We start from the raw sequence: 27787 nt of genomic DNA on the forward strand, positions 1-27787 counted from the left end.
AACTTCTCTGAAAATTGTAGTTTTTATTCCAGAAATGCAAAAACAATCACTTGAGGTTAAAATGTCGTATAGAATTCGAGATTTTCAATGCGTCGGGAAATTTAAAACATTTCCCGTACCGAAAATTCCCAGACTAAGTAGTAGGTTGCCAATTTTTCCCATCCCAAACATTGAGATTTTAAAAGATTCCCGTCCCGACCATAAAATTTGTCCCACACACCCCTAATGGGTACTACAATGGTTTCTGCATACAAATAACGTGCATTCCAAAGAATGTACCATTGTTTTTTTCTTATATCCACTAAATTCGTGGCTGGCATGTTATGATTTAAGGTAGGAAAGATTCCCATGCACTGTACTGAGTACTGCCTAAGGGAGACCTGGTCACTTCAGAGGCATGTAAGCAACAGTGGTGTGCGGTGCTAAATCAGGCAGGGGAACAGGTGACCTGCACTTGCCCCCTCCCCTCTCATACCTGTCGTAATATAATACAGTACACCAAGTAAAATTCAACCCTTATTGAAATGAACCAAATAAACATACGATAAATATGTTACAAATAATCAGAAGTGACATACATGAAGCACGTTAAAATTATGACAATACCAATGTTAAAGCAAATATGATATAATGTAAAGAAAACATTAAAAACAAAATTGTTGACGCACAACAAAGAAAAAATTAATAAAAGCAATTTATGAGTGATCAGAGAAAAAATGTTTTGTCGAAACCTGTTTCATCTCTGTATTGTAGATTAAATTGACACTTTTTTTGTAGAGTTGAGCATTCTTGTAATTCAAACGTCCTCAATGCAATAATGGCATTCAGATGGCCGAGTTTTTTCATGACGTCCGCTAGATTTGTAGAAATTGTGACAAAACCCGAACTGTTCCAAACTCCCTTCTCGTGATTTGTTCAAGGACAACAATAATTTGCCACTGGAAGAGTATCCAGTTAATCATTTTACAGAGTTGTTGTAACTTTTTATAAAATGCCTTGTGTACGATTACGTTTTTGTTGTTAATTCGGTTAGGGTAGGTCTTGGTTTGCTGTCTTTTCTGTAAAGTTCAATGAACTAAAAGCTTTCGTCTTCAGCTGGTCAATGATACAACATTTGCAACCCTACGCTCGCAATATTCGCTTTCTTGTCCTGCCACTGCATGCGTCTTGGGGCTGGTGAAATAGGTGGACGCGAGCTGTTCCCTCGGAAGCTATATCGCAGCGTTTACCCAAGGCATTTAGCAGACTATTAGAGTGTAGAACATTTTTCCAGTTTGTTATGACTGGCAGACGCAATTTTGCAATGAGGTTAGGGAACTATAACTTACTACACTCAAAACTATCACTACGACGCAATTAAACTTTAGCACATAGCAAAAATTCGAAGGAAAACGAATTCGCTATGTCTGTCGTAGGCAACAGCTAGAGAGTTCTGGCTCTGTGGTGGGAGGTGGCACCATGAGGATCGTTTACCTTTGCGCGTGGTCGGAAATATTCGGCGTCAGGCAGCAGAGGATGGAACGAAGAGGGTAGGTGAAGAAGTAAACAAACGTCCAGTCACAGTGAAAGTTTTTCTTCGGCGTGTTGATTTCGGAAGAAAGTGGTTCTTATTATGTTATTACAGATAATTTAAATAGCTAAAAAGGGCGATAAGTAGAAGGGAACAGCCTGTTCCATCTGTTCCATGGAGGGATCGCCACTGGTAAGCAACTGAAAGAATGCCAGAAAAAAGGCGCGAACGCTTCTATGATTTCGTGGGAATAGTGTAGAGAGGTTATCGAGTGCTTTCCCAACCATTATTGCGCTGGTGAGGAAAACAATTCAAAATTTACAAAAAGGCAACACTTAGTGCTGCAGCGTGGGTTACGGAGGATTAGCAGAGGTTTCGGCATCTAGACATGAATTTGATGACAAGAGAAAGAGAAGTACAGAAATAGAAAACCTTACAGCTTACTTGTCCAACACGACTAGCATCCTAAATCCACACTTACTTTATTAACAACCCAATCCACGACTAGCATCCTAAATCCACACTTACTTTATAAACAACCCAATCTTCTCACACTTACTTTATCAACAATCCTATTCCTGAGCTTCATTCTGCAATTGGTTAGTATCTTCTCATGAACATCTTTCTGCTTTCTTTGCTTATTGACTTCGTTTGAAGCATTATCTTCATTATCGTCTATGGAATTATCCACCATCATGTCCAGTTCTGGTTTGACCAATACAGTTGCACAATTTGATTCAACATCCTCCCTGCATGGCTCTGTCTCCATACTTTCGCATGGCAATTCCTCAACTCTGTCAAGCGCCTGTTCTTGTGAATTGCTGTATATTCCTTCATACAGCGATTCTCTGTCACTAACATCTTCACCAGTTGCTGCAGGAGATTAACAACACAAAGAAGAGAATTAGAAAAAACAGCAATGTAATAATTCTTGAAGCTTTGCTGGTAGCATATAGTGAAGAGATTATCTTGGGATATCAGCCAGATCAGTTCCCGATATGTTTCCAAGAGCTAATCTTCAGAGATTACTGAAGATGAGTGTGATGTTAGCTCTCAAAAGCTTAGAAGCATATCCAGAACTGACAGAAGCTCTTCATCTTCACAATATTCTTAAACCAAATGTTTTCTTGTAACATATCAGCGTATCATATTAAAGAGTTTCAAATTCAAGAGTACTGTTTTACTACTGGCCATAGAAATATACTAAAGTTTTTCAGGAAAATTGTCCTTAATTGTACCAATCCAACATTTCTACAAATAGCCTATAACTTAATTAAAAACTCTTGCCATTGCATTAAGATTATAAAATTTGTATGAATTGTGGCCACCTGGTGCAATTTGTAACATTAAATTTAAAGTTTTGAAGTGTTTTACATACACCACTGTGCAAAGAAGCATCATTTTTTCATCAAGCTTCTATGTTGAATTCTTTCACATGTGGTGACTGACTCTTGAATAATGCACTCGCTGGCACAAAGTGGAATATACAGGGTGTCATTTTAATGGCACCCACGGACCACGGAAACGTATAGAGGACATCAAAACAAATAACTTTTCTCGGTAATATTTTTCTCGTTGGTGCATCATTTCAGTGCTACAGTCGTTAAAAAATGCCCATTTTGCCACCTGGCAACCACACACAACATTTGATTGCATTTGTGATGTCATATTCCGTCGTGAAGCAATGCATTCCAGGGTTGCCAGGAACACATGTAACGAGTGCACTCCCGGTCCCCGAAATGACATGTCAATCATACCCCGACAATGGGCCAAACGTCGTTATGTGTACGGGAGACCGGTCGTGACTCTCGGTCCAGGTTTTCAAGTTCGGTACTGAGACGGTCGTTTATTGTCATACTATTGCGAGGCGGGGATAAATACCTTGAAATATTACACTGTTTTGTTTACCTTTGATATGTAGATTCGAACAATCATAACACACTAATAGCATAATATCCGGTACCTGAAAAACGTCAAATAACAACACTGACGAACGGTAAAAAAAGTGAATATATATTGTAACAACAAAAAAATATTGCAATCAACAACTGTTTACAAAGCCTCCTCACTCTCACAACATTCACTCTATCTCTCTTTCACACACATGAGGTATTTTTACATGTGAAGTATGGATACAAATCATGGATCTCATTAACATATCATTCCTTTTAATTTTTAAACCTTTAGGTTAAGTAAGACAATTGGGTCGGCGTGGTTAAATCTTTCGTTCGAATGAACGTATGCATCGAGTCGTAAGCACGACATTATACAAGTTTCTCGGACAGTGGTATTACACACAAGCCTCTCTCATCCAATGAGAACAACTACACAATTACATAGGGATGCAAAAACTTAATTGGCTCCAGCTGCCGGAAATACACAAATCAATCGTCGGCGCGAGCAAAAATTACATCAAAAACCACTATGCAACAAATAATACTATTTCACGCACACGACCTTGCAATAAAATTTACGCCTTCCACAATTAAAAAGGACTCATCAGTCAACTATTGACAAGTTAAATGGCACGACGGGGCGGTCGGTTACACAAGAAATGGAGCACACTTTGACAATTTACACTAAATATTAAAGAAATGAAATGGAGCTTCTAACGCTGAATGCAGACAATTAAATTAGAACATCTGAACATGAAATAACCCTTTTTTACAACAATACCAAAAATTATCAGACGCGGGGGTTAGGTTTGGGGTTTCCTGAGTAACTTTGCAAATAAGTGAGACTTCGGCGTTAACAGTACGGTGTTGATACTAACGACGCACGTTTACATGGACATGAGACCCTCTGAAGTATACTGTACCAGACTCTGCTACATGGCGTGGTCATTCATCTCTCCTAGACGCGGGACTTGCACACGGTTCCTTTGTGGCGAAATTGTCCTCCGAGGTCGATCGCGACGAAGAATAATTGCGACGATCTGGTGTACTTGCACCTCCTTAGTACTTCGGGCGTTCCACTTGCCACTAGCATCGGATGTACGTGGCCACGCGCCGGTCAGGAATCTCTCCAGTGTCGGGCATCAATTGGACGTCGATCTGCAATCATCTCTCTCTGGTGACATGCTTCGTTTGGGCATCGTTCTGGAATCGTCCTTCCCTCTCTCTATCTGGTAACGAGCTTCGGTTGGAACGTCGATCTGGAAACGTCCTTCGGGCTTTGGTTGGGACGTCGATCTGAAAGCGTCCTTCGGGCTTTGGGCAGTGTTTGGTTTTGGCGTCGTCTGACTGGCTTCGGCGTCGTTGCAGGCGTCAGGGGAGTCGACGGACTCCCTTCTCTATCTTCTTTAGCCCTCCATTATTATGTAGTCCACGCTTGGCAAAAACAAATCACCGCGTAATCTTCACCAAAATAAGGTGCACACTGGTAACTCTCTATCTGCGATTCGTTCACGGTACGTAAGAAAACGAAGTCCACGGACGCAAAACAATGATCACGCGAGAGTGTAGCGCGGAGATGCTCTCTCTATGAAATCCGGGTAAAAACTGTCTCCGGGATCGTGGTACTCTTGTTTATATGTCACTTTCGAATTTGTTCGTTGGGAATGACGCTAAAGCTGGCTTCGCTTCGGTTTCCCAGGGGATGGAATGACCTGTGTCCATTGTCTTGAAACGCGGTCATCGAGGCGTCTTCGATCCTTGCAGGCTTGGGCTCCAGCTGATTTTTCTGGTCATCCGTGAACATGGGTTCGAACGCCTGCTGCGACTCAAGCCCGGTAGCGGCGGAAATAATCTTTCCTTATCTCCGTGTTGGTGCAAATATGTCATGTTCTAAGCGGCGGCTGTCACTCAAGAAAAACCCGTCCCCATCTCCCGACGTCTGGCTCGGATACAAATTTATTCACAAAATAAAATAAAACCTCACACTTTCATGTTTGTGCATCAAATGAATCAATAAACAAAAAATAATTTATATCGAACTGCGTTTCACATGTCACTAGATACCGTGACATCTCGCCCTCCTTCCGATCAAAAAATTCTGTAGGCGAATAAAATTTTCACTACTCAGGGGCATGAAATTTTGACTACAAATTTTTTAACACCCTCTACAAGAAAAGTTAACCAGTTCGATAACACAAAACACATGATATAAATGATGCCTCCAATTTACATAATAGATCAACATATTATACACTCAATAATTTACACAAAAATAGGATAAATGTACCTCACATCCTGATCAGAATTCAAACCGAAGACTCGCTCGTGCTTTTATATCGCGCTAACCACTCTTGGCGCTTTTCGTCGGAGCAGTTCCACCTTTTGCAGTTCTCTGCATGTTGCGGCGCTAGCGTTTTTCCGGTCGTGCAATCTACCAGTTCAAGTATGTTGGTGGCTAGCTTGCTCTTACAAAAATACGGCCCGTCGTACATAAAAAACAGCTTCTTTATCTTTCCCTCAATTTGCGAGCTGAGTCCGTGATTTTTCACGAACACGAGGTCACCTGCTTTAACCCCTGCACCGTCTCGTGCCCTCGTCTCGTTTGCTGTTTGTCTTGCCTTCCTCGTCCTTTCCATGGCCATTAAGACCTTTTGGTTGGCCGTTAGGTCGTGGTCACCCTCCTTGAGACCGAAGTGGCGGATTACGTCTCTTCGCTGCGTGCTGCCCCACTGAAGCTCTGCGGGCGCGAAACCTAGGGTGTCTGACTCCGTGTTATTGAGAAGGAGCACAATAGATGGAATATGCTTGCTCCATTCGTTATGCTGCTTGTGACAAAATACTCGCAACAGACGATTCATCTCGCAATGCATGCACTCTACTTTATTCGCCTGCGGTCGGTAGCTCGGTGTCCATATGGGCTTGACAGCATACTCTTCCAACGTCTTCTTCCATAGGCTACTCGTAAACTGGCCTCCTCGGTCGGTGAGCACGTAGCGGGGGGTCCCCATGTGTGTGAAGTAGGTGCCGGTCAATTTCTTTCTGAAGTAGTACTTTCGTCGTGGTTGTCCGGACTGGGTACGCCATGAGGAAACGGCTGCATCCATCCATAAAGGTGAAAATGTACCTCATTCCGTCACTGCTCTTCGGAAGCGGTCCCACGCAGTCTGCGAAGACTATCTCCCGTGGCTTTTCCGCCACTAGCGACGTCGGATTCTTGGCCGCCTTCGCACGGTTAGGTTTCGTCTGCATGCAGATTACGCAGTCTCGCGCCCATCTCTTCGCATCCTTGCGCATCCCTCTCCAGAAATAGAGGTGATCGAGATGCCTCCACATCTTCTTCCCGCCGAAATGCCCCGACTTGTCGTGCGCCTCTTCTAAGATTTTCTCCCTCGCTTCAGTTGGAACACACAGCCTCAGGCGTTCGGGGTTGTGAACGTCTACCTTGCATAGGATCCCGTTCGAGATAACAAAATGTTCCTTTACGCGTCGCTGGCGGCGGGCTTCGGCGAGTTGCTGACCCTCCAGGATACGGTAGTACTCCCCGGTCTCGGCATCTTCACGCTGCATTTCGGCGAATCGCTCACGACTGAAGATGGTTAAGTACGGGGAATCAAATTGCATAAGATTCACGCGCACCTTGGTTAGTCCCTTTCCTTCGACGTATCTTGACAAGGCGTCTGGAACTACGTTGTCGCGCCCCTTCACATATTCCACATCAAACGAATATTTCTGCAAGTGATGACTCCATCTCGTGAGGCATCCGCTCCAGTTCTTCGCGCGGTGCAGCCACTGTAGGTTACGGTGGTCTGTCCTTACGACGAAGTGCCCTCCGGCCAGGTAAACATGAAAAATTTCTAGTGCCCAAACTACCACCAGACACTCGAGCTCGCCGACGGAGTAGTTCCTTTCCGCCCCTCTCAGGGAGCAGCTGGCGTACTGGATGATCCGTTTTTCCCCCTCTTTTTCCTGATACAAGACCGCCCCAAGAGCCGAAATCGAGGCGTCGCTCTGCACATAAAACGTGTCCAAGAGGTCGGCGTGATGAAGGTAAAGCTGCTCACAGACGGCGTCCTTCAGCTTATCCAAGGCTCCTTGGTGTTCGGCTGTCCACTCCCATTTTTTCCCTTGCTTCAGAAGTTCGAAGAGTGGGCTCGCAATGTCACTGAAGTTCGGAACGAAGCGGCGGTGCCACTTGAATATTCCCAGCAGGCGCTGCACTCCTTTTCTGGTCGTGGGGGCTTCTAGTTTCCGGATCGTCTCGAACTTCGCTGGATCTTGCCTCACACCTTTTTCATCTATCACGTGTCCCAGAAACTTCACCTCTGATTGGAAAAAGGCCGACTTTTCGAGCTTGATCGTCATTCCCGCTTCTCGCAACTTGGTGAAGATGATGATCAGATGTTCAAAATGTTCCACCACGTCTCTCGAAAAGCACAATATATCGTCCCCGTACCACAGGCAAAAATCTTTGACTTTGTCCCCTAGTACCTCCGCCATGGCGTGCGTGAAGGCCTGTACCCCGTTTGATATGCCAAAAGGAACAACAGTAAATTCATACAGGTTATCCTCAAAACCGAAGGCGGTGTATGGCATGCTTTTTTCCGTTAGAGAAATTTGCCAAAATCCAGACAGCATGTCTATCTTAGAGAATACCTTTTTGTCGTGGAACAACTGCAGGGTGTCTTGTAACTTTAATGTCCGGACGCGCTCTAACTTGCACCTTTGGTTTAATCCGCGGAAGTCGCCACAAATTCTAAGGCTACCGTCACTTTTTTTCACAACTAGGAGGGGATTTACATGAACCGCACGTGACTTTCTTATGACGCCCCATTCCAACATCTGCTGCAACTGCCGACGCACTTCCGGGCGGTGCGTAAAAGCGATGGGGTAAGGTTTGCTGACTACCGGTTTTTCTCCCTCAACGATGATTTCGTGAACGTATTTGTTACACCTCCCTGGTATCTCGGCGAGAACGACGGCATTTTCCTCCAATAGTTCGGCGAAGACTCTCTTCTCCCCTATGGTGAGGCTTTCGCAGGAGGCTACCGTTGAATCCACTTTCTTTTTAAGCTTCTCGTGGTGGTTGACCTCCGTGCACAATGCGACGTTTGGCTGGAACCCGCTCTCTTCTCCTTCCCCGGGCTTCATGAACTCGACGTCAAACTCTTCGTCGCGATTAGCCAGAGTTACGAAATGCTTGCCGATGTTCAGGACCGAGGCATATCGACTGAGGAAATCCATCCCGATTAACAAGTCGACAGGCAAAGACTGGACCACCAAAACTTCAACTTCTACAGGGTGATCGTTCATGCATGCATGCAGAACTGTGTGTCCAAGCGGCTTCTCTCTCGCTTTCCCGGAGAAATCTACGAGTCTGAAATCTCGTAGGTGGCGAAGTTGTGGCCGGCGTACCCCTTCCGTTACTCGCCGCCATGTTGCCTCGGAACAAAGGCTTGCCTCGCATCCCGTATCCAGAAGTCCAGTTACCACCTCGTTTCCAACTCGCAGCTCCACTAACGGTGATCTCGTAGGCCAATGGTCCTCGCGTTTCTCCTCCGCATCCTCATCGCCGTGCATATCTTCGCCCAACCAGGCAGCTCGAATCCGGATTGGCGTGGTTTTTTCTCCTGGGTGGTTTGGCTCAAATTTAGGTGGGTTGGGTGCAGTCTGTCCCGCATCTGAGCCCTGATGCGAGACTCCTAACGGTTTCCCGTGTGGTGGTAATTTGACGGCCCCGGCTGCGGTGATCCATGTCTCGAACCCGGGCCGTTCGCATTCCTAGTCGGGCTCCTCTGGACCCCCATCTGGCTGCGCCTTGTGTTCTCGCTGTCAGAACGCGGGCTCCCCGGTCTACTGTCCAGATGACGTTGGTAATAGCCGTTGCTTACCTGCCCGTTGAAGAAGTTGTTGTTGTCGCTGTTGCCATGGTGACCCGGCGACCTACGGCTCGGTCCAATTTGTCGTCTCCTTCCTCGGCACTGGCGTCTGTGTCGCGGTGAAGGCGGATTGTCTAGAAAACGGCTTACTTTGGCTCCTGGAGCGTGTTGCTGCCCACCGTATCTTTGCTGGACCAGGTGAACGCGTGGATGCTTATTTCCTCGGCTTCCTTCATCCTCCGGTCGTCTCCTTTTGTTCCATCTGTCACTCCGCGTCCTCTCGCGTTCTTCTTCGCACTGGTTTAGGTTCTCGAGCGTGAGCGACATGGCTTCTGCTTCGAAAACGCACGCCCCGTTGAGATGCCGTCTTATCTCTTGCGGGTAATGATAAATTAGGGCCGCAATTATCTCCGACATGGTCATCTGTGGCTGGAGAGCTTGGAACTCATTGAACTTACGCCAGAAATATTGCCAAAAAGTAAGTCCCCCGTTCCTGTCGTACCTCTCGTTCCTCAGCTGGATGAGCATCCTTTCCACTTGCATAGGGCGCTGAAAGTGTGTCAGGAACGCTTCCCTAAACGCCGAGTATGAATGAAAGTGTCTTTCATTCCGATCCAGCCAGTTCTTTGCCCGATCTTGCATTAGGCCTTTCAGCACGAGTAATCGCTCCCCATCCGCAAGTCCTAACTCCCGCGCTGTTGCTTCGAATTCCTCGATGAAGGCAGACGGCAAAATCCTGTCGGCCCCGGAGAACTTCTTGAAATGTTTCTTATATTCCGGCGGGAACAGAGCCCTCCTCGCCGGTGCTGGTTCAGATCGTATATCTTCCTGGCTTGAAGTTTGGGCTTCGAACGGTCGCGGCGATGGAAGATGTAGTCCAGGTTCCACTTCGCTTCCCCCGTTAACAAGCGTAGTCGGTCTTGCGTCACTCGCGCGCCTTGAAGACGAGGGGACCGCAGCTGGCTGCGATGATGTCATGGCTGCCGGCTCTCGCGATGATTCGGGGACGTCGGCTACGTTCAGTCGTTGCAGTTTCTCCTCTATGTCCTTTATCTTCTCGGAATTCCCTTCCGCTAGACTCGCTGCTCGCCGTACCTGTCGCTCGAGGGCATCGTAGCGCCGATTACAGGCTGACTCCAGCTGTGCGCATTGTTGGCCGATGTGTTGCAAAGCTCCTTCCTGCTCACTTATGCTCTGCGCCAGTGTTGCCACCTTGGCTTCCTGTTCATCGATGCGAGCGTTGGTCCTGGCGATCCTGGATTCGATTCGAGCCTCGGATTCTTGGATCGTCTGAAGGAGCCGTTGCGTCACTTCTTCTCCGGAGGCGCGAACCGTCCCTTGTAGGCGTTCTTCCATCCCTCGCACGTCGGTCTGCATCCCTTGCACCTCAGCCTGCAATCCTGGATGTTGGCTTGCATCTCGGTCTGCATTCCTTGCATGTTGGCTTGCATCCTGGTTTCCATTCCTTGGAGCATCTGGAGAAGCAGCTGGAATTGGTTGGCACCACTGCCACTTCCTACGTCATCTCCTTGTTCCTTGCTGTGGTCATCGTCCGCACGTGATGATGTACCCCCTTGGGCACTTGGTATCTCCCTTTCCATTTCCAACGGGCCCTTGCACTGGGGACAAACCGGTCTGGCCCCCTTGCTGTCGATTTCGAAATCAGCAAATTCTTTTCCACAAGCCTCGCAAACCATCATGACGTCACTCTTGTTCAAACAGTCTATACGACGATTTCTTAATCTCATGAAGACCTTTCCTTAATTATCTGCTCAATCTTCTGTCGCACTTTGGAACAGTTACGCAAACTTACGCGAGCTCACACAAAATGTGAATTACAAATCGATACATAAAAAGAAAAAGGAGGTCCGTCGGGAATCCCTTATCCCGCAACTCAGCCTGATGCCATAAATTATGCCAACAACCAAAAAAAGTACACAAAAAGTACATAAAAATGCCCTATGCAGCTGCCCTTGCTGCTTTCGCCGAAAAAAAAATATCTGCCCTATTGTTACCAATTACGCCCAACAACGTGTCCTTACACGTGAACCTACGACAAATACATGAAAATAACCCTCGAAATACAAAACGAAAAACACACAAATAACCAGGAACCTAACACAAGAATTTTATGTATGACGTATACAACAATGAAATTTCTACCGCTCTCGCAACCTGGCTTTCCTGGAAAGGCATGACAGAAGTTGCCGTCCCATGTTTGCGGCGCCAAATGTAACGAGTGCACTCCCGGTCCCCGAAATGACGTGTCAATCATACCCCGACAATGGGCCAAACGTCGTTATGTGTACGGGAGACCGGTCGTGACTCTCGGTCCAGGTTTTCAAGTTCGGTACTGAGACGGTCGTTTATTGTCATACTATTGCGAGGCGGGGATAAATACCTTGAAATATTACACTGTTTTGTTTACCTTTGATATGTAGATTCGAACAATCATAACACACTAATAGCATAATATCCGGTACCTGAAAAACGTCAAATAACAACACTGACGAACGGTAAAAAAAGTGAATATATATTGTAACAACAAAAAAATATTGCAATCAACAACTGTTTACAAAGCCTCCTCACTCTCACAACATTCACTCTATCTCTCTTTCACACACATGAGGTATTTTTACATGTGAAGTATGGATACAAATCATGGATCTCATTAACATATCATTCCTTTTAATTTTTAAACCTTTAGGTTAAGTAAGACAATTGGGTCGGCGTGGTTAAATCTTTCGTTCGAATGAACGTATGCATCAAGTCGTAAGCACGACATTATACAAGTTTCTCGGACGGGGGTATTACACACAAGCCTCTCTCGTCCAATGAGAACAACTACACAATTACATAGGGATGCAAAAACTTAATTGGCTCCAGCTGCCGGAAATACACAAATCAATTGTCGGCGCGAGCAAAAATTACATCAAAAACCACTATGCAACAAATAATACTATTTCACGCACACGACCTTGCAATAAAATTTACGCCTTCCACAATTAAAAAGGACTCATCAGTCAACTATTGACAAGTTAAATGGCGCGACGGGGCGGTCGGTTACACAAGAAATGGAGCACACTTTGACAATTTACACTAAATATTAAAGAAATGAAATGGAGCTTCTAACGCTAAATGCAGACAATTAAATTAGAACATCTGAACATGAAATAACCCTTTTTTACAACAATACCAAAAATTATCAGACGCGGGGGTTAGGTTTGGGGTTTCCTGAGTAACTTTGCAAATAAGTGAGACTTCGGCGTTAACAGTACGGTGTTGATACTAACGACGCACGTTTACATGGACATGAGACCCTCTGAAGTATACTGTACCAGACTCTGCTACATGGCGTGGTCATTCATCTCTCCTGGACGCGAGACTTGCACACGGTTCCTTTGTGGCGAAATTGTCCTCCGAGGTCGATCGCGACGAAGAATAATTGCGACGATCTGGTGTACTTTGTACTTTGGGTGTTCCACTTGCCACTAGCATCGGATGTACGTGGTCACGCACCGGTCAGGAATCTCTCCAGTGTCGGGCATCAATTGGACGTCGATCTGCAATCATCTCTCTCTGGTGACATGCTTCGTTTGGGCGTCGTTCTGGAATCGTCCTTCCCTCTCTCTCTCTCTCTCTGGTAACGAGCTTCGGTTGGAACGTCGATCTGGAAACGTCCTTCGGGCTTTGGTTGGGACGTCGATCTGAAAGCGTCCTTCGGGCTTTGGTTGGGACGTCGATCTGAAAGCGTCCTTCGGGCTTTGGGCAGTGTTTGGTTTTGGCGTCGTCTGACTGGCTTCGGCGTCGTTGCAGGCGTCAGGGGAGTCGACGGACTCCCTTCTCTATCTTCTTTAGCCCTCCATTATTATGTAGTCCACGCTTGGCAAAAACAAATCACCGCGTAATCTTCACCAAAATAAGGCGCACACTGGTAACTCTCTATCTGCGATTCGTTCATGGTACGTAAGAAAACGAAGTCCACGGACGCAAAACAATGATCACGCGAGAGTGTAGCGCGGAGATGCTCTCTCTATGAAATCCGGGTAAAAACTGTCTCCGGGATCGTGGTACTCTTGTTTATATGTCACTTTCGAATTTGTCCGTTGGGAATGACGCTAAAGCTGGCTTCGCTTCGGTTTCCCAGGGGATGGAATGACCTGTGTCCATTGTCTTGAAACGCGGTCATCGAGGCGTCTTCGATCCTTGCAGGCTTGGGCTCCAGCTGATTTTCCTGGTCATCAGTGAACATGGGTTCGAACGCCTGCTGCGACTCAAGCCCGGTAGCGGCGGAAATAATCTTTCCTTTTCTCCGTGTTGGTGCAAATATGTCATGTTCTAAGCGGCGGCTGTCACTCAAGAAAAACCCGTCCCCAGCTCCCGACGTCTGGCTCGGATACAAATTTATTCACAAAATAAAATAAAACCACACACTTTCATGTTTGTGCATCAAATGAATCAATAAACAAAAAATAATTTATATTGAACTGCGTTTCACATGTCACTAGATACCGTGACACACAAATATTCAATGAAAAATGAGAACCACATTATGTACCATAAAACAAAACGAGAAAACACGTTCTGTAACCTAACAGGAAGAAAACAAACAATACGAAAAATGGTAGAAAGGAAATAGAATTCAAGTGGAAGTGGTCATATCGAATTTTGTCTCAGCTTACACGTGAAATATTTGCAAGTCTAGTTACTAAGTTGGCATCTAAAATTTAGTCTATCCACTTCGTTCTTCTGATACTAGTTGTCTGTGAGACACTGAACAGATGGCAAAATAGAAATGAAAGAACTCAAAATTCCAAAGGTAAGCAACACATAATATAATGTATATTCAGGACATTATGAGGCAAGTGGCAAAAATGGTTGAAAATACAGGGATATTAGTAGTAGTAATACAAGATCTCTGATGACTGTGTTTTTTATCTACGCACCGGATACACAAGTAATAGTTTGCAACGGTGAACAAGGCAGTATATTCACTACTGATTCATCATTACATTGTTACTGTGGTTGTACGTGTTTCAGCCGTAATGTAAGAACGTGAACCTCGGATACTTCCTTTATCAGCACAAAAGTATCACAAGGCATCTGGACACAAACCTGTAGATATCAACCTTGCAACGAGATTTGCAAATATTTGACATGTAGCTGGGCGTAAACAGCCACATGTAAGCTGGAAGTTCAATAAAAATTATTGGTGTTGATATTTGACATGTAGGCTGAGATAAAATCAGATATTGACACTTTATTTTGAATATGTTTTTTATCATTTCTCATATCCTTGGTTCACTTCCCCCTTCCCCTGAGATGATTGCTGATCTTCTGGCTGGTAGGCTATGATGTTCAGTCTACTGGATGCTTTTCTTGCTTCGTTTTACAGCTAATAATGTGGTTGGTAGTTTGTAATTTTTTACAAAATTTGTGTGTTCCTTGCAATCCTGCCTTGAACTGTTTCGCTGCAGGAAATGACATCACAGATACGATCAAATGTTGTGTTGGGTTGCCAGCATCCAGGCGGCAAAAGGGTCTTTTTTGATCAGCTGTAGCATCGGATCAACGCACCAACGAGAAAAATGTTACTGAGAAAAGTTGTTTGTTTTGATGTCCTCTATACGAATCTGTGGTCCGTGGGCGCCATTAAAATGAACCCTGTATAACATAAATTCAATAGCAATAAACTTGCTTTTGTTTCTAAATAAAACACGATTAATAAAGACAGAAATACAACACTTTGGGTTTGCATGGAGAAAATAGTTATAATACGAGGAGGTATCAAAAAGTTTTGCCTGTTGAGGTATAATTTGATTAATAATGGAAAGATTGAAACAATGAACATATATATAGTTTGCCTGCAGTGTCCTCTACTCAGAGTTCCCCTTTAACACAGTTGCCATCACGTTCAATGCATTTGTGCCAGCGTTTTATCCAGCCCTCAAAACCAGTTTCGAAAAATTCCACAGAACACTCCCTGCCCCACTGTTTAGAGCTGTTTTAACCTCTGTAGGTCATCGAATCTCATGCCACGAAGCACAGACTTAAGTAGTTAAGTTCAAAGTGGGAGAAACTGAAAGTGTGGACATGACAAGGAGTGGCAGGCCATCAACGTCGTTGACCGACGACAACCGCCACAGGGATGATGAGCTCATTCGAAAAGATAGACGCATCACCATCCAGGAAATTTCTGATGCAGTGCACATGTCCTATGGGTCAGCACATGCAATGATTGAGTTTGGGATACCATAAAGTCTGAGCTAAGTCTGTGCTTCGTGGCATGAGATTCGATGACCTACAGAAGTTAAAACAGCTCTGAACAGTGGGGCAGGGAGTGTTCTGTGGAATTTTTCGAAACTGGTTTTGAGGGCTGGATAAAATGCTGGCACAAATGCATCGAACGTTATGGCAACTGTGTGGAAGGGTAACTCTGAGTAGAGGACACTACAGGCAAACTATATGTATGTTCATTGTTTCACTCTTTCCATTATTAAACAAATTATACCTCAACAGGCAAAACTTTTTGATACCCCCTCGTATGTTGTAAAATAGTTTCCTACCAAAACCACACATATATGCTTTACAGGCATGTTTCATACACTTAGCCCCAGTTCACATGGGTGGCCTTTTTAAAGAACAATTGGTGATGGATCTGTTGAGCATGTGACTTTGTACAAGTTCTGATGGAATGACAGTTTCCCTGCTCCTATGCACTGAGGCTCTAGTCTACATTTTGAAACCAAAGTAAATTCTCAAACCTGCTGCTGTAACCAAAGTTGTATATTTTTTCTCCTCTTCATTTCGATTGGGTATATCATCCTTTAAATTGTCAATGCAGCTCTTGAGGTATATCACAGCTTCACACCGTTCGGATGAACTTAGATTCTTCAGAGAGTTTAGAGCACTACTTAGCTAAAAGGAAAGAAAATTTCATTCAAAATGTTTGTCTCAGGATGGAGACTCAAGCACCAGCATGAAATATACATTTATAGAATGAGAGGCATAAACTGTTGCCTTTCTGCCACAACAGCAGATGTCATGAGTACATCGTCAACGCACTACCTGACTTAGCAGGAGTGCAACTTACTTTATGCCTAATGCTATACAAAATATGTATTTCATGGAATCAAAAAATTCCCGTGGTGTGTATAGAGTAAGTTTGAGTTTCATATGTTACATGATTTATTACTAAATATGAATGTTAGCAACAAACATTAAGAATAGGAGGCATGAGCCTCGGCCCCTCCTAAAACCATATCTTACATGTGCTTGGATCACATACAAGTCCCTCCCCCCTCATTCCCCCAATAAAGACTGATACCATTTTTAAAAAATTGTAATTTAAAACATAACTAAGATACAAGTATTACTTTGAAACTTGACCATGTTAAATTACAATTATAATGCAAAAACACTAGTTGTAAAATGGTGTAAGTCTATTTGATAGTTTTTTTTTTAAAAAAATCAGATTCTTGAGTCTTTTGAACTGGCTTAGTTTATTTTTAGTTGATATCTCTTAGTCCCTCCTTGGTGTGTTGACAGACCCAATTTTTGTTTCTTAGCTCCTTTAAGTGTTCATTATTTTTGTCTTAGATGGTCCTGATAGACCTTTTGATGTAATGTTGTTGTTAATTACAGTTGACATTATAAATTTGAACAGTGTTCACTTTTATTTGTACTGACACAGTGGCCAATCGTGTTCGCTGGTGTTATTGAAAGTCGTCCACCTAATTTCCCAGGTTCAAGTCCCAGCCTGAGTAAGGGTGTTCTTTGTTTACAAATATGTGAAAATCTAAATTCGCCACAAGTAACCAAAGTCAAACAACCCTGATTTTCATTGATGATAACTTCAAAAACATATGTGAAAGTTACACTCAGTTTTTTGCATCTTGAAGCCATTTTCATTGGCATATTTTTAAAATTCTTTACATTGTCACTTTATTCCATAGAGAAAGCACCAAAAATTAAAGAATGTGGCAAGTCAAGCAGAAGTATCTTTTTTTCCAGAATACTCCTTTCGGGGAAGAAGAGATATGAAAAATTTGTTCACATGGTCAAAATTTGAAGTTTCGGGACTGATAGCATGCTAATCTATGGTTCGTGACAAATATTGTTCATATGGGTTTGGCAACAGCAGTTACATGGAATGAAGGGAACAGTAGCATTTTAGTGGTATATAATGTTAGTCCAGAATTTTGTTAGCAGTTGCAGATAACATGTAGAACTAATTCAAACAGCATACTTGTATTAGTATACTCAACATTTTTACACACTTAAACATTTATCTTCAGTTCACACAATGCGCAGTAATGATATGCATCTGCCCTACCCTAACTCGTATAGTTGTGAATTTATTTGTTTACTTAAGTTTCAAATATAATACTGAATGGGCATTTTTAAAATGAAATTGTAACACCAACAGAAACAACAAAAACAACACACGATAGAGCAGGGGTGGAAATTACACATGTTTTGTAATGATTGTCAGAAACTGTGTTGTGGCAAGATAATATCAACATTTCAAGGAAGATTGTTAAAAGTGCAGAAACGTACACAAAATAGAGAGTTGGAGAAAGGAGAACCTTGTAGTGGGATTGCAATAAAGCTTTACATCGAAGGTTGGTTGTGGGCGTACTCTTAAGATCAAATTGATGCATTAGAAATTCGGTTTCAACTTTAGAATTGATAATTTGATGCCAAAAATTCATGTCTACTAGTGTACAATAGGTGTTTGGTGGGTGGATATCTTTTTATGGAGGTATCTCATGGAAAGGATTCTATGGCAAACAATGGTGATAAAAACTAAGGATAGAATCTATTCTGGAAAGATTACTTTCATAGATCGGAGACACATTAAAATTGGATATTTTGTGTTTCGCATGGTTCGTACTTACCAATTGTGTATTGCAGAACATAGTTCAAGGTGCCATTATGCTTTTTACACAAAAACAAACACAATTTTTCACATTCTGAGTGCTTTTCTTTATTCCTTTCTTCGCTTCCGGGACACACAATTTGGCGAGCACATCTTGACTCATGTTGTGGGTATGCAGTGTTTCAACCTTCTGCACCGAAAAATACCTACTATCGTGTTAGTCACCGGTGGAAATTATACATTATGCACGGGTAGCTGACGGATAGCCCCACGAACCATACACAGATAGCCCCACAAACCATTCACGGATATTTCCACGAACCATTCTTTGATAGCCAAATGAACCATTATGCACGGTAGCTGACCGATAGCCCCATGAACCATTCACGGATAGCCCCACGAACCATTTCCGATAAGGTTAGGTTAGGTTTGGTTATGTTAGGCAAGTATAGTAAAAAAAAAGGGGGGGTTGAAACATTGACAGGGGCTTACGTCATCAAACGTATGCAGCATCCGGTTGTCGTAAGGCAAGCAAATGAAAGCAATGGCAATTTTGCGTCGGTGAGATATTTCTCTTGAAAAATACATCATTTCCCGGTCAAATATATTCCACGATGAAAGAAAATACCTCGATGAATGTTGTAAACCTTGAAGAAACTCATTTCCGTAAGTAGTTTCTTGTGTAAAATTGAAGAAATGTGTCTCCGATGTATGAAACGGTTACCGATTAGTTTTATTAGCCATGGCTCAAATAGGGGAGCAATATACAAGTATAGGAGATAATTTGATTTGATTCAATTTATTTTACTTCGCTTCTTGTGCCACTTTCGACTAATTTGCGAAGATGAGGATGAGTGATGATATGATGAAATTGATGAATAAGACTTCACAAATGTCCATTCCCAAGCCAGGATTCGAACTAGGGACCCCTGGCATCGCAGAGCAAAGTATAGGAGATAAGTTTTGAAAAATATGATAATTGACAAATTATTCTGGCTTTCAGTAAACCTATACAAAAGACCAATGAGGCACGTGACTCTCTTACTGGTAGCTGTATTCATTAAAGGTTAGTTATCATCGATAATAACAAGAATTTTTGAATTTTTCCTACACTTCAGAGAGTGTAGGAAAAACAAGTAGACAGCTGGAGGAGGAACCCGAAAGGGTAACATATGCTGCTTTGGTGCATGCAGTCAGTCCTCTAGCAAATAGAAATTTTTCATGGATGTAAAATTTCTATCTTTGCTATAAAGAATAGTTTGGAGGCAGAAACCAAGATGATGAACGTAAATATATCTTTCCCATATATTCTTCAGTATTATGTCTATTTCAATAGCCACACTGGCTGCTTTTCCTTTTGTTTGTTTCTTGCTTAATTACATTATTTTATTCATTTGCAATTCTGGTTTCATGAACATATTACTAAACAGTCTGCTTAATATATGGACAGTCCACATGCCACAAGTAGTACAATTTCATCACGAACAGATATGACGAAAGGTGAAGTATAAAATGCACCAACAAAGAAATGCATTTTGTAGGATGAATTTTTAAATCTAGGGGTTGCTTTATTTAGTGGTCTGAAAGTTTGATACAGTAAAACCACGTTAATCTGGACTAATGGGGGGAATAAGTTGATCGGTTTAACGAAAGTCCGGATTAACTGTAATAACCTAAAAGAACAGTAGAAAGTGCATTAAAACTCCATTTATAGCAACAAAATATGTTTATTATGGTGTATTAAAAGGGCACAGGCCTAAATACACTATACAGTACAGTACAAAGTCTGCAGGAAACAGAATTTCATCAGTAGTTGACTGCATTTTCTTTGGGAAGTTCTCTTGTTGACTTCTAGCCACATTTAAAACCTTGCATTCTGCTTTTTTTTCTTTGCCTGTCAGGAGTAAGCAAAGTCTGGCTTATCGGGGTCTGGATTAACGAGGTTTTACTGTATTTCTCATTTCCAAATACATATATATATAAAATGTGGTGTTTCACCACTTATGGGTACCCTTAACCCTCCGTACTCCCACAAGAAGGTGACAATTTTTGCATCATTTATGAAGATTCTGTTCCATACGAACGATTTCTGTTGTTTTTAGCTCACGGAGATGTATTACAGTGGAGTAATGAGGGTTTTTTATAGTAATATTTATGACATCATTTTCATCGTTGCCATCTCCCTGTGGTATGAACTAAATCTGTGGCATTGTGTGTTATGCAATACTTCTGTAGTACTTGTACAGAAAGGTAGTGGTTTTGAAAGTTATGACTTGCCAGAAGAATGGGAAATGGGTGTGAACGGAATTTGACATGTTGTTACGTTGTTTGTGTTTTGTAACTTGGAGCCATATTGCAAATATCGGAGATTGAAGGTTGGCAATCCTGATGTTACATCAGGGAGCGCGAGATTTACTGCAGAAGATGTTTCAGTTCATGTCACATGATACTTGGCTTTTGTTTTGAAGGTGCGAGTGCGTCTTTAGTGTGAAAGATACCCTGTGCATGGTTAGTGTTTGTAGGATGTGATTAGTCTGCCATTTAACACATTTCGCCCCTGCAACCATGTAGCAGAAAGTGCATTTCTTTAAGGTTAGTACTTTGAAAAACTATATATTTTTGTTCATATTGGAAATAGTTGTTAGGTTAGGAGGGTTAGGTTTGGTGGCGATAATAATTTGACACTGTTTTGTTACTACTTTGAAAAATTATATATTCTCATTCATATTGGAAATGGTTGATAGGTTAGGAGGTCCAAGTTTGGTCCCGATAGTAATTTGACGTTGTTTTGTGTGTCATACTCATTCATATTGGAAATGGTTGTTAGGTTAGGCGGGCCAGGCTTGGGCCCGATAGTAATTTGACGTTGTATTGTTAGTACTTTGAAAAATTATATATTCTTGTTCATATTGAAAATGGTTGTTAGGTTAGGAGGGCCAGGTTTGGTCCCGATAGTAATTTGTAGTTGTTTTGTTAGTACTTTGAAAAATTATATATTCTCGTTCATATTCGGAATTGTTGTTAGGTTAGGAGGGTTAGGTTTCATTACAATAGTAATTTGACGTTGTTACGCCAGGAGTGTTACTTTTGCTGCTGTTTGGAAATTTTTACGAGAAAATGGAGTGAAAGTAGTCTGGAATAGGAGTTTGTTTTACTTACGAGGGCGATGCTTTGGGATCAATTATCTCCATTATGTGTGATTTCCTAACGCTGGAACCACTTTTATATTACGTAAAACATTGAAATCTGTTGATTAAAAAACATTCCACGTAATTCTCGAGGGAGTACAGTGGGTTAACGGTACTGGGGTACTAGTCCTCACGTAACCACTGGAGGTTAATGTGCAATTGAATCTTTTCAGCCACTAATATATTAGGTGTGGCGAAATTCATGCTATGCCAAGACATGAATGTGTGGATAAACACCATTAGAACCTTACAATTAAAGGGTTCCAAGCTCGATTCCAAGTTGAGGCACATTACACAGTGGTTAGGATTCCAAGTCAGCAGACTTAAGCTTTATTTTTGCCACACATTACGACATACAGAGTTGCTAATTTACTAGATCAAAAGTCAATCCCTTATTACAAATTTATTAACACTGATAAAATAATTTATTCCTTTATATCAACAACTGTTGGAACAAATTTTTAAAATTGCCCATATAATCTCAATCTTTTGAATGAACACACTCAGATTATTATTCTAGCATATATCTCACTATAATCTGAAATGTATAATTAATTTATTCCACAACTTTTATTCAAAATTGTCATAGAATACTGTCATGTGGTATTTCAAATAAGAAAAATAGATGACAGTTTCGTAAATAAACACCACTGTATGCAAAATTTCTCATCTAATACTACAACTGACTGCAATGTTTCGATCGTATAGTTCGTACTCGATTTTCAAGAACCATTGTTCAATATCAACAATATCACCTCATAGTAAGGTAAGGTACACACTGGTAGTAAAGAGTTATGGAATATAAATATATATTTGCTAACCAACAAAGATCAAAATGGCACGCAATAGAACGCTGCTCTTTCCTCGTGCTGACTCAGCAAGTTTTTGCAATTCGGATATATTGAACACAAAAACGTTAAACGTTCTGTGTTTAGACTCAAAAGATCTTAACTCAAATAGGGTACTGAACTCAACAATTTTAGACAGCTGTGACGAAGGCAATATCAAAATGGGGCTCGGAACATTTGGTACTGCAAGTCCGGTCTTGTAATCTAAATAATATAAATACAACTTACCTGATTCTGAAAATCAGCTAATGTCAAGCAGGTTGCGCTGCTCTGCTCGGACATAGTTAGAAAAATAAATACATATCACATAATATTACTTTATATACATATTTCGATACAAAGTTATGCAATATCACACAAAATTCCCAAATGACAAGTTCCCCATTAGTACGCTCGAAGTTCCCCAGATGACGCTAGGTGAAATGCTCGAAAAAATGACATGCGGAATGCGAAATTTTTGCGTAATCTTTTACCTACTTTGTGTAAATTACAAAGTAACATGAATCAAATGTGCATACACATTAACGATTAATGTTACTTGCTGCGTATCGTATAAGGTTGAGAGCCTTGGGTGCATTCACAGGATCCTGTTCCGTTGAAAATCTATTTAATGGTTAGGAATAACAAGCTGAACTAATGTAACTGAGGGGCATAATATATCAAACAATTTACTCATAGTGCCCATTGTTAGAAGATAAGCATGGTAGATCGATTGAGTTGGTGTTTTAAGTCCACTTTATGCACAAATAGGCTAATCGGGACTGGACCTACAGTTTAAAGTGGGATCCGAACCACTATGTGCCTCCACCGAGTATCGAACCCGGGACCCTTTGATTACAAGGCGACGACGCTACCACTGCGCCATCGGGGAAGCCCTTACGTCCTTAGAGTGATCATTTTCTATATTAGGTTGCATACATACAGGTTAGATTTTGAGCGCTTATATAGCAAAATCTTGGTGTTTATAAGAAAAATGAACTTGTTTCTATGATATATATCTACCAGCAGGCAACCGTTTTTGAGTTGTTGTTTTTTTGACCACCCTGTGTGTGTGTGTGTGTGTGCAGTGGCGCAGGAACGGGGGATACAGGGGTACATTGTACCCCCTCAAATTTTTGAAGGGGTATACTGTACTGTACTCCCTAAATCCGTAAATCCCATTGTACACCCTGTGCCCTCTTAGATAATTTGACACACTCAAGGTGCTACTGTTAAAGGAACATATTTTCAATTCGCTCAATAAAAAAGGTTTAGGTATATTGTTTATAACTTACAAGCATTATCTAATTTATCTTACTTAGCTACCACAGAAATTCAAATCATTGTAAACTTATATGACTGACCTTTTCTTTTGAATTTTTCAAATGGAATTTTCCGAAACGAAATACTTACACAAACGAGAGACACGATAGACCAACTTGGGGGGTACAATGTACTCCTGTACTTCACCCATAATTTTCATAACTTTGTAAGAGGGAAAGCTATACTTAAACCTATATATATTAAGAGATTTTTGAACATAGAGATGATACTGAGACAAGAAAAATCTGTGTTTCCTCTCAAATTTCGAAACGAGACTGAAATAAATCTCTGCAAAATCAAAGCGAGGCGATACTTGATGTCCTAAACTAAAGAGATAAATAAATAGAGACATGGAGAAAAGAAACGAAGAGATAGAGAAAATATGTAGATAGAAATGCAAGTATTTAACGTTGTTGGAATTTTTTGAGGTAAGAGAAGGAGGCCATACATACGCACGGGGGCACTCGGGCACAAGTGAAGGGAACGCAAAAGGGAGAGAAAATTGCCTACCCACTTTAGTTCGCGAGTTTGCCGCGGTTCTTCTCTTTTTGATTGAGATGTACCGAAATTTTTGAAGGTTTTCAAAAAGTTGTCGAACCATTTCATTATGCTTGTGCATGGAGTACTCTAATCTGCCGGCAGATGTCACGGACTGAAGCGCATTGCCACGACATCTATAGGAAGATGTGAGAACTACTGGATTGTTATTCTTTACACTACTGCAGAAGGGATCGAGTCTAAACTTTATTTGATTTTTATTTAGCGTCGCTTTTCTTCCCCTGTTTGCTAATTGCGGAGATGAGAATGAGTAATGACTGTTGATATGATGAAATTGATGAAGAAACACCCACATAGAACACCCATGTCCAGACCGCGATTCGAACCCGGGATCCCTGGATGCCTAAACTGAAAAAGAAACAAAGAGTTTTATATTTCATATTTTTATTTTTTTACTCTCTCTAGAATTGAATTGAAGGAGGAATTTCAACCACATCGATAATATTGAAACTTTACACAAAAAATGACTTCTTATAAATGTGCCTAAAATGTTGCTCCTCTCTTATTGATAATGTTATTATTAGGGACCGCGACTTTATGTCCTCCTATAAAACTGTAAAATATGTAAGTTATTATGTCATAAAAATTGAAAAGTATGTCATATAAAATAAAAATATGTCAGAAAAATGCAGAAATATTCCCAGTAAAGCCAAAAACATGCATAATAACAGTACTTTCGAATTTCTCAATATACGGAAAGTCAGTATCTTCCAGGGAAGAACGACTAGGGTGAAAGTGGGGTATTACATGAAGTCAGAATCCCTTTAACCGAAGAATGTAGTGGGAAATTACTGAAAATATTGTGAGATTCACTGCAAATATACTAAATTTAATTTACTATTATGTCAGATTTACACCTTTGTGGAAACTAAAGCATAATTGGCAGCTCGCTACAGCTCTGGTAAATCTAGGGAATCAATACACAAACATAACGTTCTAAAGGAGATTTTAACTTTTTAGAATCTGAGAAACACCGCAGAATTTATTTTCAGAACAAGTTACACTAAATTTCTTGGCCGCAATTTCCTTATCCTGCCATCGATAAATATAGCTAAACTATCCGTTGCGCTAAAGGTAAGAAGAATCTATATATATATATATATAAATGGATGTACAGGTAATGGACAAAATAATATGAACACCAATGCAATTGCAGAAAACGTGTATTAGTAGGGGGTTGGGCCCCCCTTTGCCTGAATGACAGCTTGTATCCTACGTGGGATAGACAAATAAAGGTCCTGTACAGTGTGAACTGGAATACGTAGCCACTCCTCGCACAAAACAGTCTCAAGTTCCGAAAGTGTCATTGGAGGTGGAAACCGATTACGCACTTTGGCCTCCAAAATACCCCACAAAGGCTCAATGATGTTAAGATCGGGGGACTGTGGACACCAGATGAGATGTTCTACCTCATCACTGTGCTCATCAAACCATGCATCAACGCACCTAGCAGTGTGAATAGGGGCGTTATCATCTTGGAAGATGGGGCATGCATCGGGAAACAAAGTCTGAACCATGGGATGGAGGTGGTCACCCAGGATGGTGCAGTACTTCTCTGCGTTGATTCTCCCACGCAGGACGACAAGTGGGCCAACACCATTCCAAGATATAGCCCCCCAAACCATCACAGACCCCCCACCATGTTTCACGGTAGGCACTAAGCAGTCAATATCAAATGCTTCAGCAGGAGTTCTCCACACATAAACACGTCCTGTGGTCTGAAATAATGTGAAAGACGATTCGTCTGACCATATCACATGTTCCCATTGCTGCTGTGTCCAATTCTTGTGCTCTTGGCACCACCTTCTTCGTGTCCCTGCATTACGTGGAGTTACCAACGGTTTGGGGATGGCAACTCTGCCATGAATGTTCACAGAATGCAGCTCCCTTTGAATGGTTTTCGTTGATACAGGGTCCTGGAGGTGATTGTTCATCTCTGCTGTTATCTGGGACAGTGTTGTCTTGTGCTTTCGAGTCACTATTCGCTTCAACAATATCCCTGTTGGATAACTTTGTTTTTCGCCCACTATTCTCCTTTGCAGACGTTGTCTTTCCATGTTGTCTGATGGCTGTCAGAACAGTTGACACTGTGCTCCGTGCTATACCAACAAGTGTAGCTGTTTTTGTCACAGATGCTCCAGCCAGGCGGGCTCCTATGATCATGCCTCTTTTGAAGTCTGAAAGGTCGGACATACCTGCATTGCATTTGACGGATAGCTGACTGCTCGCATGCAACTCTCACACCAGCTTCTGATAGACTGATATGTTTGCTTTCATCGGCACTAGATGGTTGAAATCTCTGCTGACTGTTGTTCCTTTTCCACGACGGCGAATATAGCCCTTTGCAAACCAAGGTGTTCATATTATTTTGTCCATTACCTGTATGTGTGTATATGTGTGTGTTTGTTTGTTCAGCAATAACTCTCGAACCCCTGGAGCGATTTCAACCAAACTTGGTACACTTATCACTTGCAATCTTGAAAGAAATACTGTGGGGGTAAGACACCCCCGGCACCCCTAGGGGTGCGGGTGGGAAGGGGACATAAAATAGCATTCTGTTGCGTGGCATTTTCGTGTCATATCCTGCAACACAGTTATGCTTCCTGCAACACAGCACGGCGAAGTTGGTTGCCTTCACAGAAGGTGCGATATTGCTATCCTCGAGCAATTTCCACACATATCACTTACAATATGGAAAGAAATACTGTGCAGGGTAAGACACCCCTGGCACCCCTAGGGGTGGGGGTGGGAAGGGGGTGACGTGTAAAAATAATCGAAAACGACCGATATTAGTGTGGAATCCTAGTTTTCGGGGCCACTAAGATGAATAGTGGCACTCCCAATGCCGTTTAACTCCAAGTTCATTTTACACTATAGTTACAATTCATTATTTTCCTGTCTAATAGAAGATTGGGATAAATAAATACCCTGGCAACGCCGGGCAACCAGCTTGTATATTATAAAATAGCAGATTATATGCAAGATAATTACAAAATTATACAGAAATATGTCTTATTACGAGAAAATTGAAGACATATGATGAAAAAACGCAAAGTTGGTAGAATATGTCAAAATATGTCTTATCAAGTTCGTCTACTTCGGCTGATTTACATCAGATACGTAAAGATCTCACCACAGTATTCGATCCAATGTCAAATAGAAAATATGTTATAACAAAGTCCCGAATCCTAGTTATTATAATTTAACAATTTTATTTCATTGTAATACATTATCAGTTAAATAGTAGCACATTTTTTTAAAAAAAAGTCGAGGTGTCAAGAGAAATTCAGAAGGTGTACCCTCCTTTAAAATGATTTTTCAATTTAATCAATGGGTTGATTAAAGGGCGTCAGAAGCAAGCAATAAATATTCACTTAACATGAGAGTAAATCGCGATTGTTGTTCTTCCAACTGTTTCATCTGACGTACGTTCTTCTTCCTATTAACCTGAAGCAGTGAAAAAAAGCAAAGGATGCAAATGATTCAATACAAATACAAATTTGGAGATAATTTTCTCGGCCATGCTCGGCGTTTACGTACAGTCTGTGTCAAGTGATATGGAAGCATGTACCTTCTTGCACAGTCTCATCAAACAAACCTACGAATGTACGATACCTTTGACGATACACAACTTGAGTACATGTTTCACCTTGTCTTTCATATAGCAAGGTTCAAGATAATTTTGGCCCACAGCATGAAATGACCTTGTGCAATTGCACTATCTTGTGA

General features: G+C 41.8%; 1 protein-coding gene across 3 annotated transcripts in view; it reads right to left on the minus strand.

Moving 5' to 3' along the window:
• Nucleotides 1–22569, minus strand: part of LOC146002518 (uncharacterized) — a 43297-nt gene extending 20728 nt beyond the window's left edge. For 2 of the 3 annotated variants that reach the window (XM_083140429.1, XM_083140421.1), the window contains exons 1-3: nt 22427–22569; nt 16046–16199; nt 2070–2383 (exon numbers count right to left, since the gene is read on the minus strand). In XM_083140429.1, coding sequence (XP_082996555.1) covers nt 2070–2383; nt 16046–16199; nt 22427–22480 — 522 coding nt within the window. In that variant the 5' untranslated portion in view covers nt 22481–22569. Of the gene's footprint in view, nt 1–2069; nt 2384–16045; nt 16200–22171; nt 22300–22426 lie in introns of those variants that run through there. The other variant, XM_083140439.1, reaches the window with a different exon arrangement.
• Between the last annotated feature and the right edge of the window lie 5218 nt (nt 22570–27787).

The sequence above is a fragment of the Lepisma saccharinum genome, chromosome 1, assembly GCF_977018435.1.
Source record: "Lepisma saccharinum chromosome 1, izLepSacc3.1, whole genome shotgun sequence".
In the NCBI taxonomy this organism is placed as follows: domain Eukaryota; kingdom Metazoa; phylum Arthropoda; class Insecta; order Zygentoma; family Lepismatidae; genus Lepisma; species Lepisma saccharinum.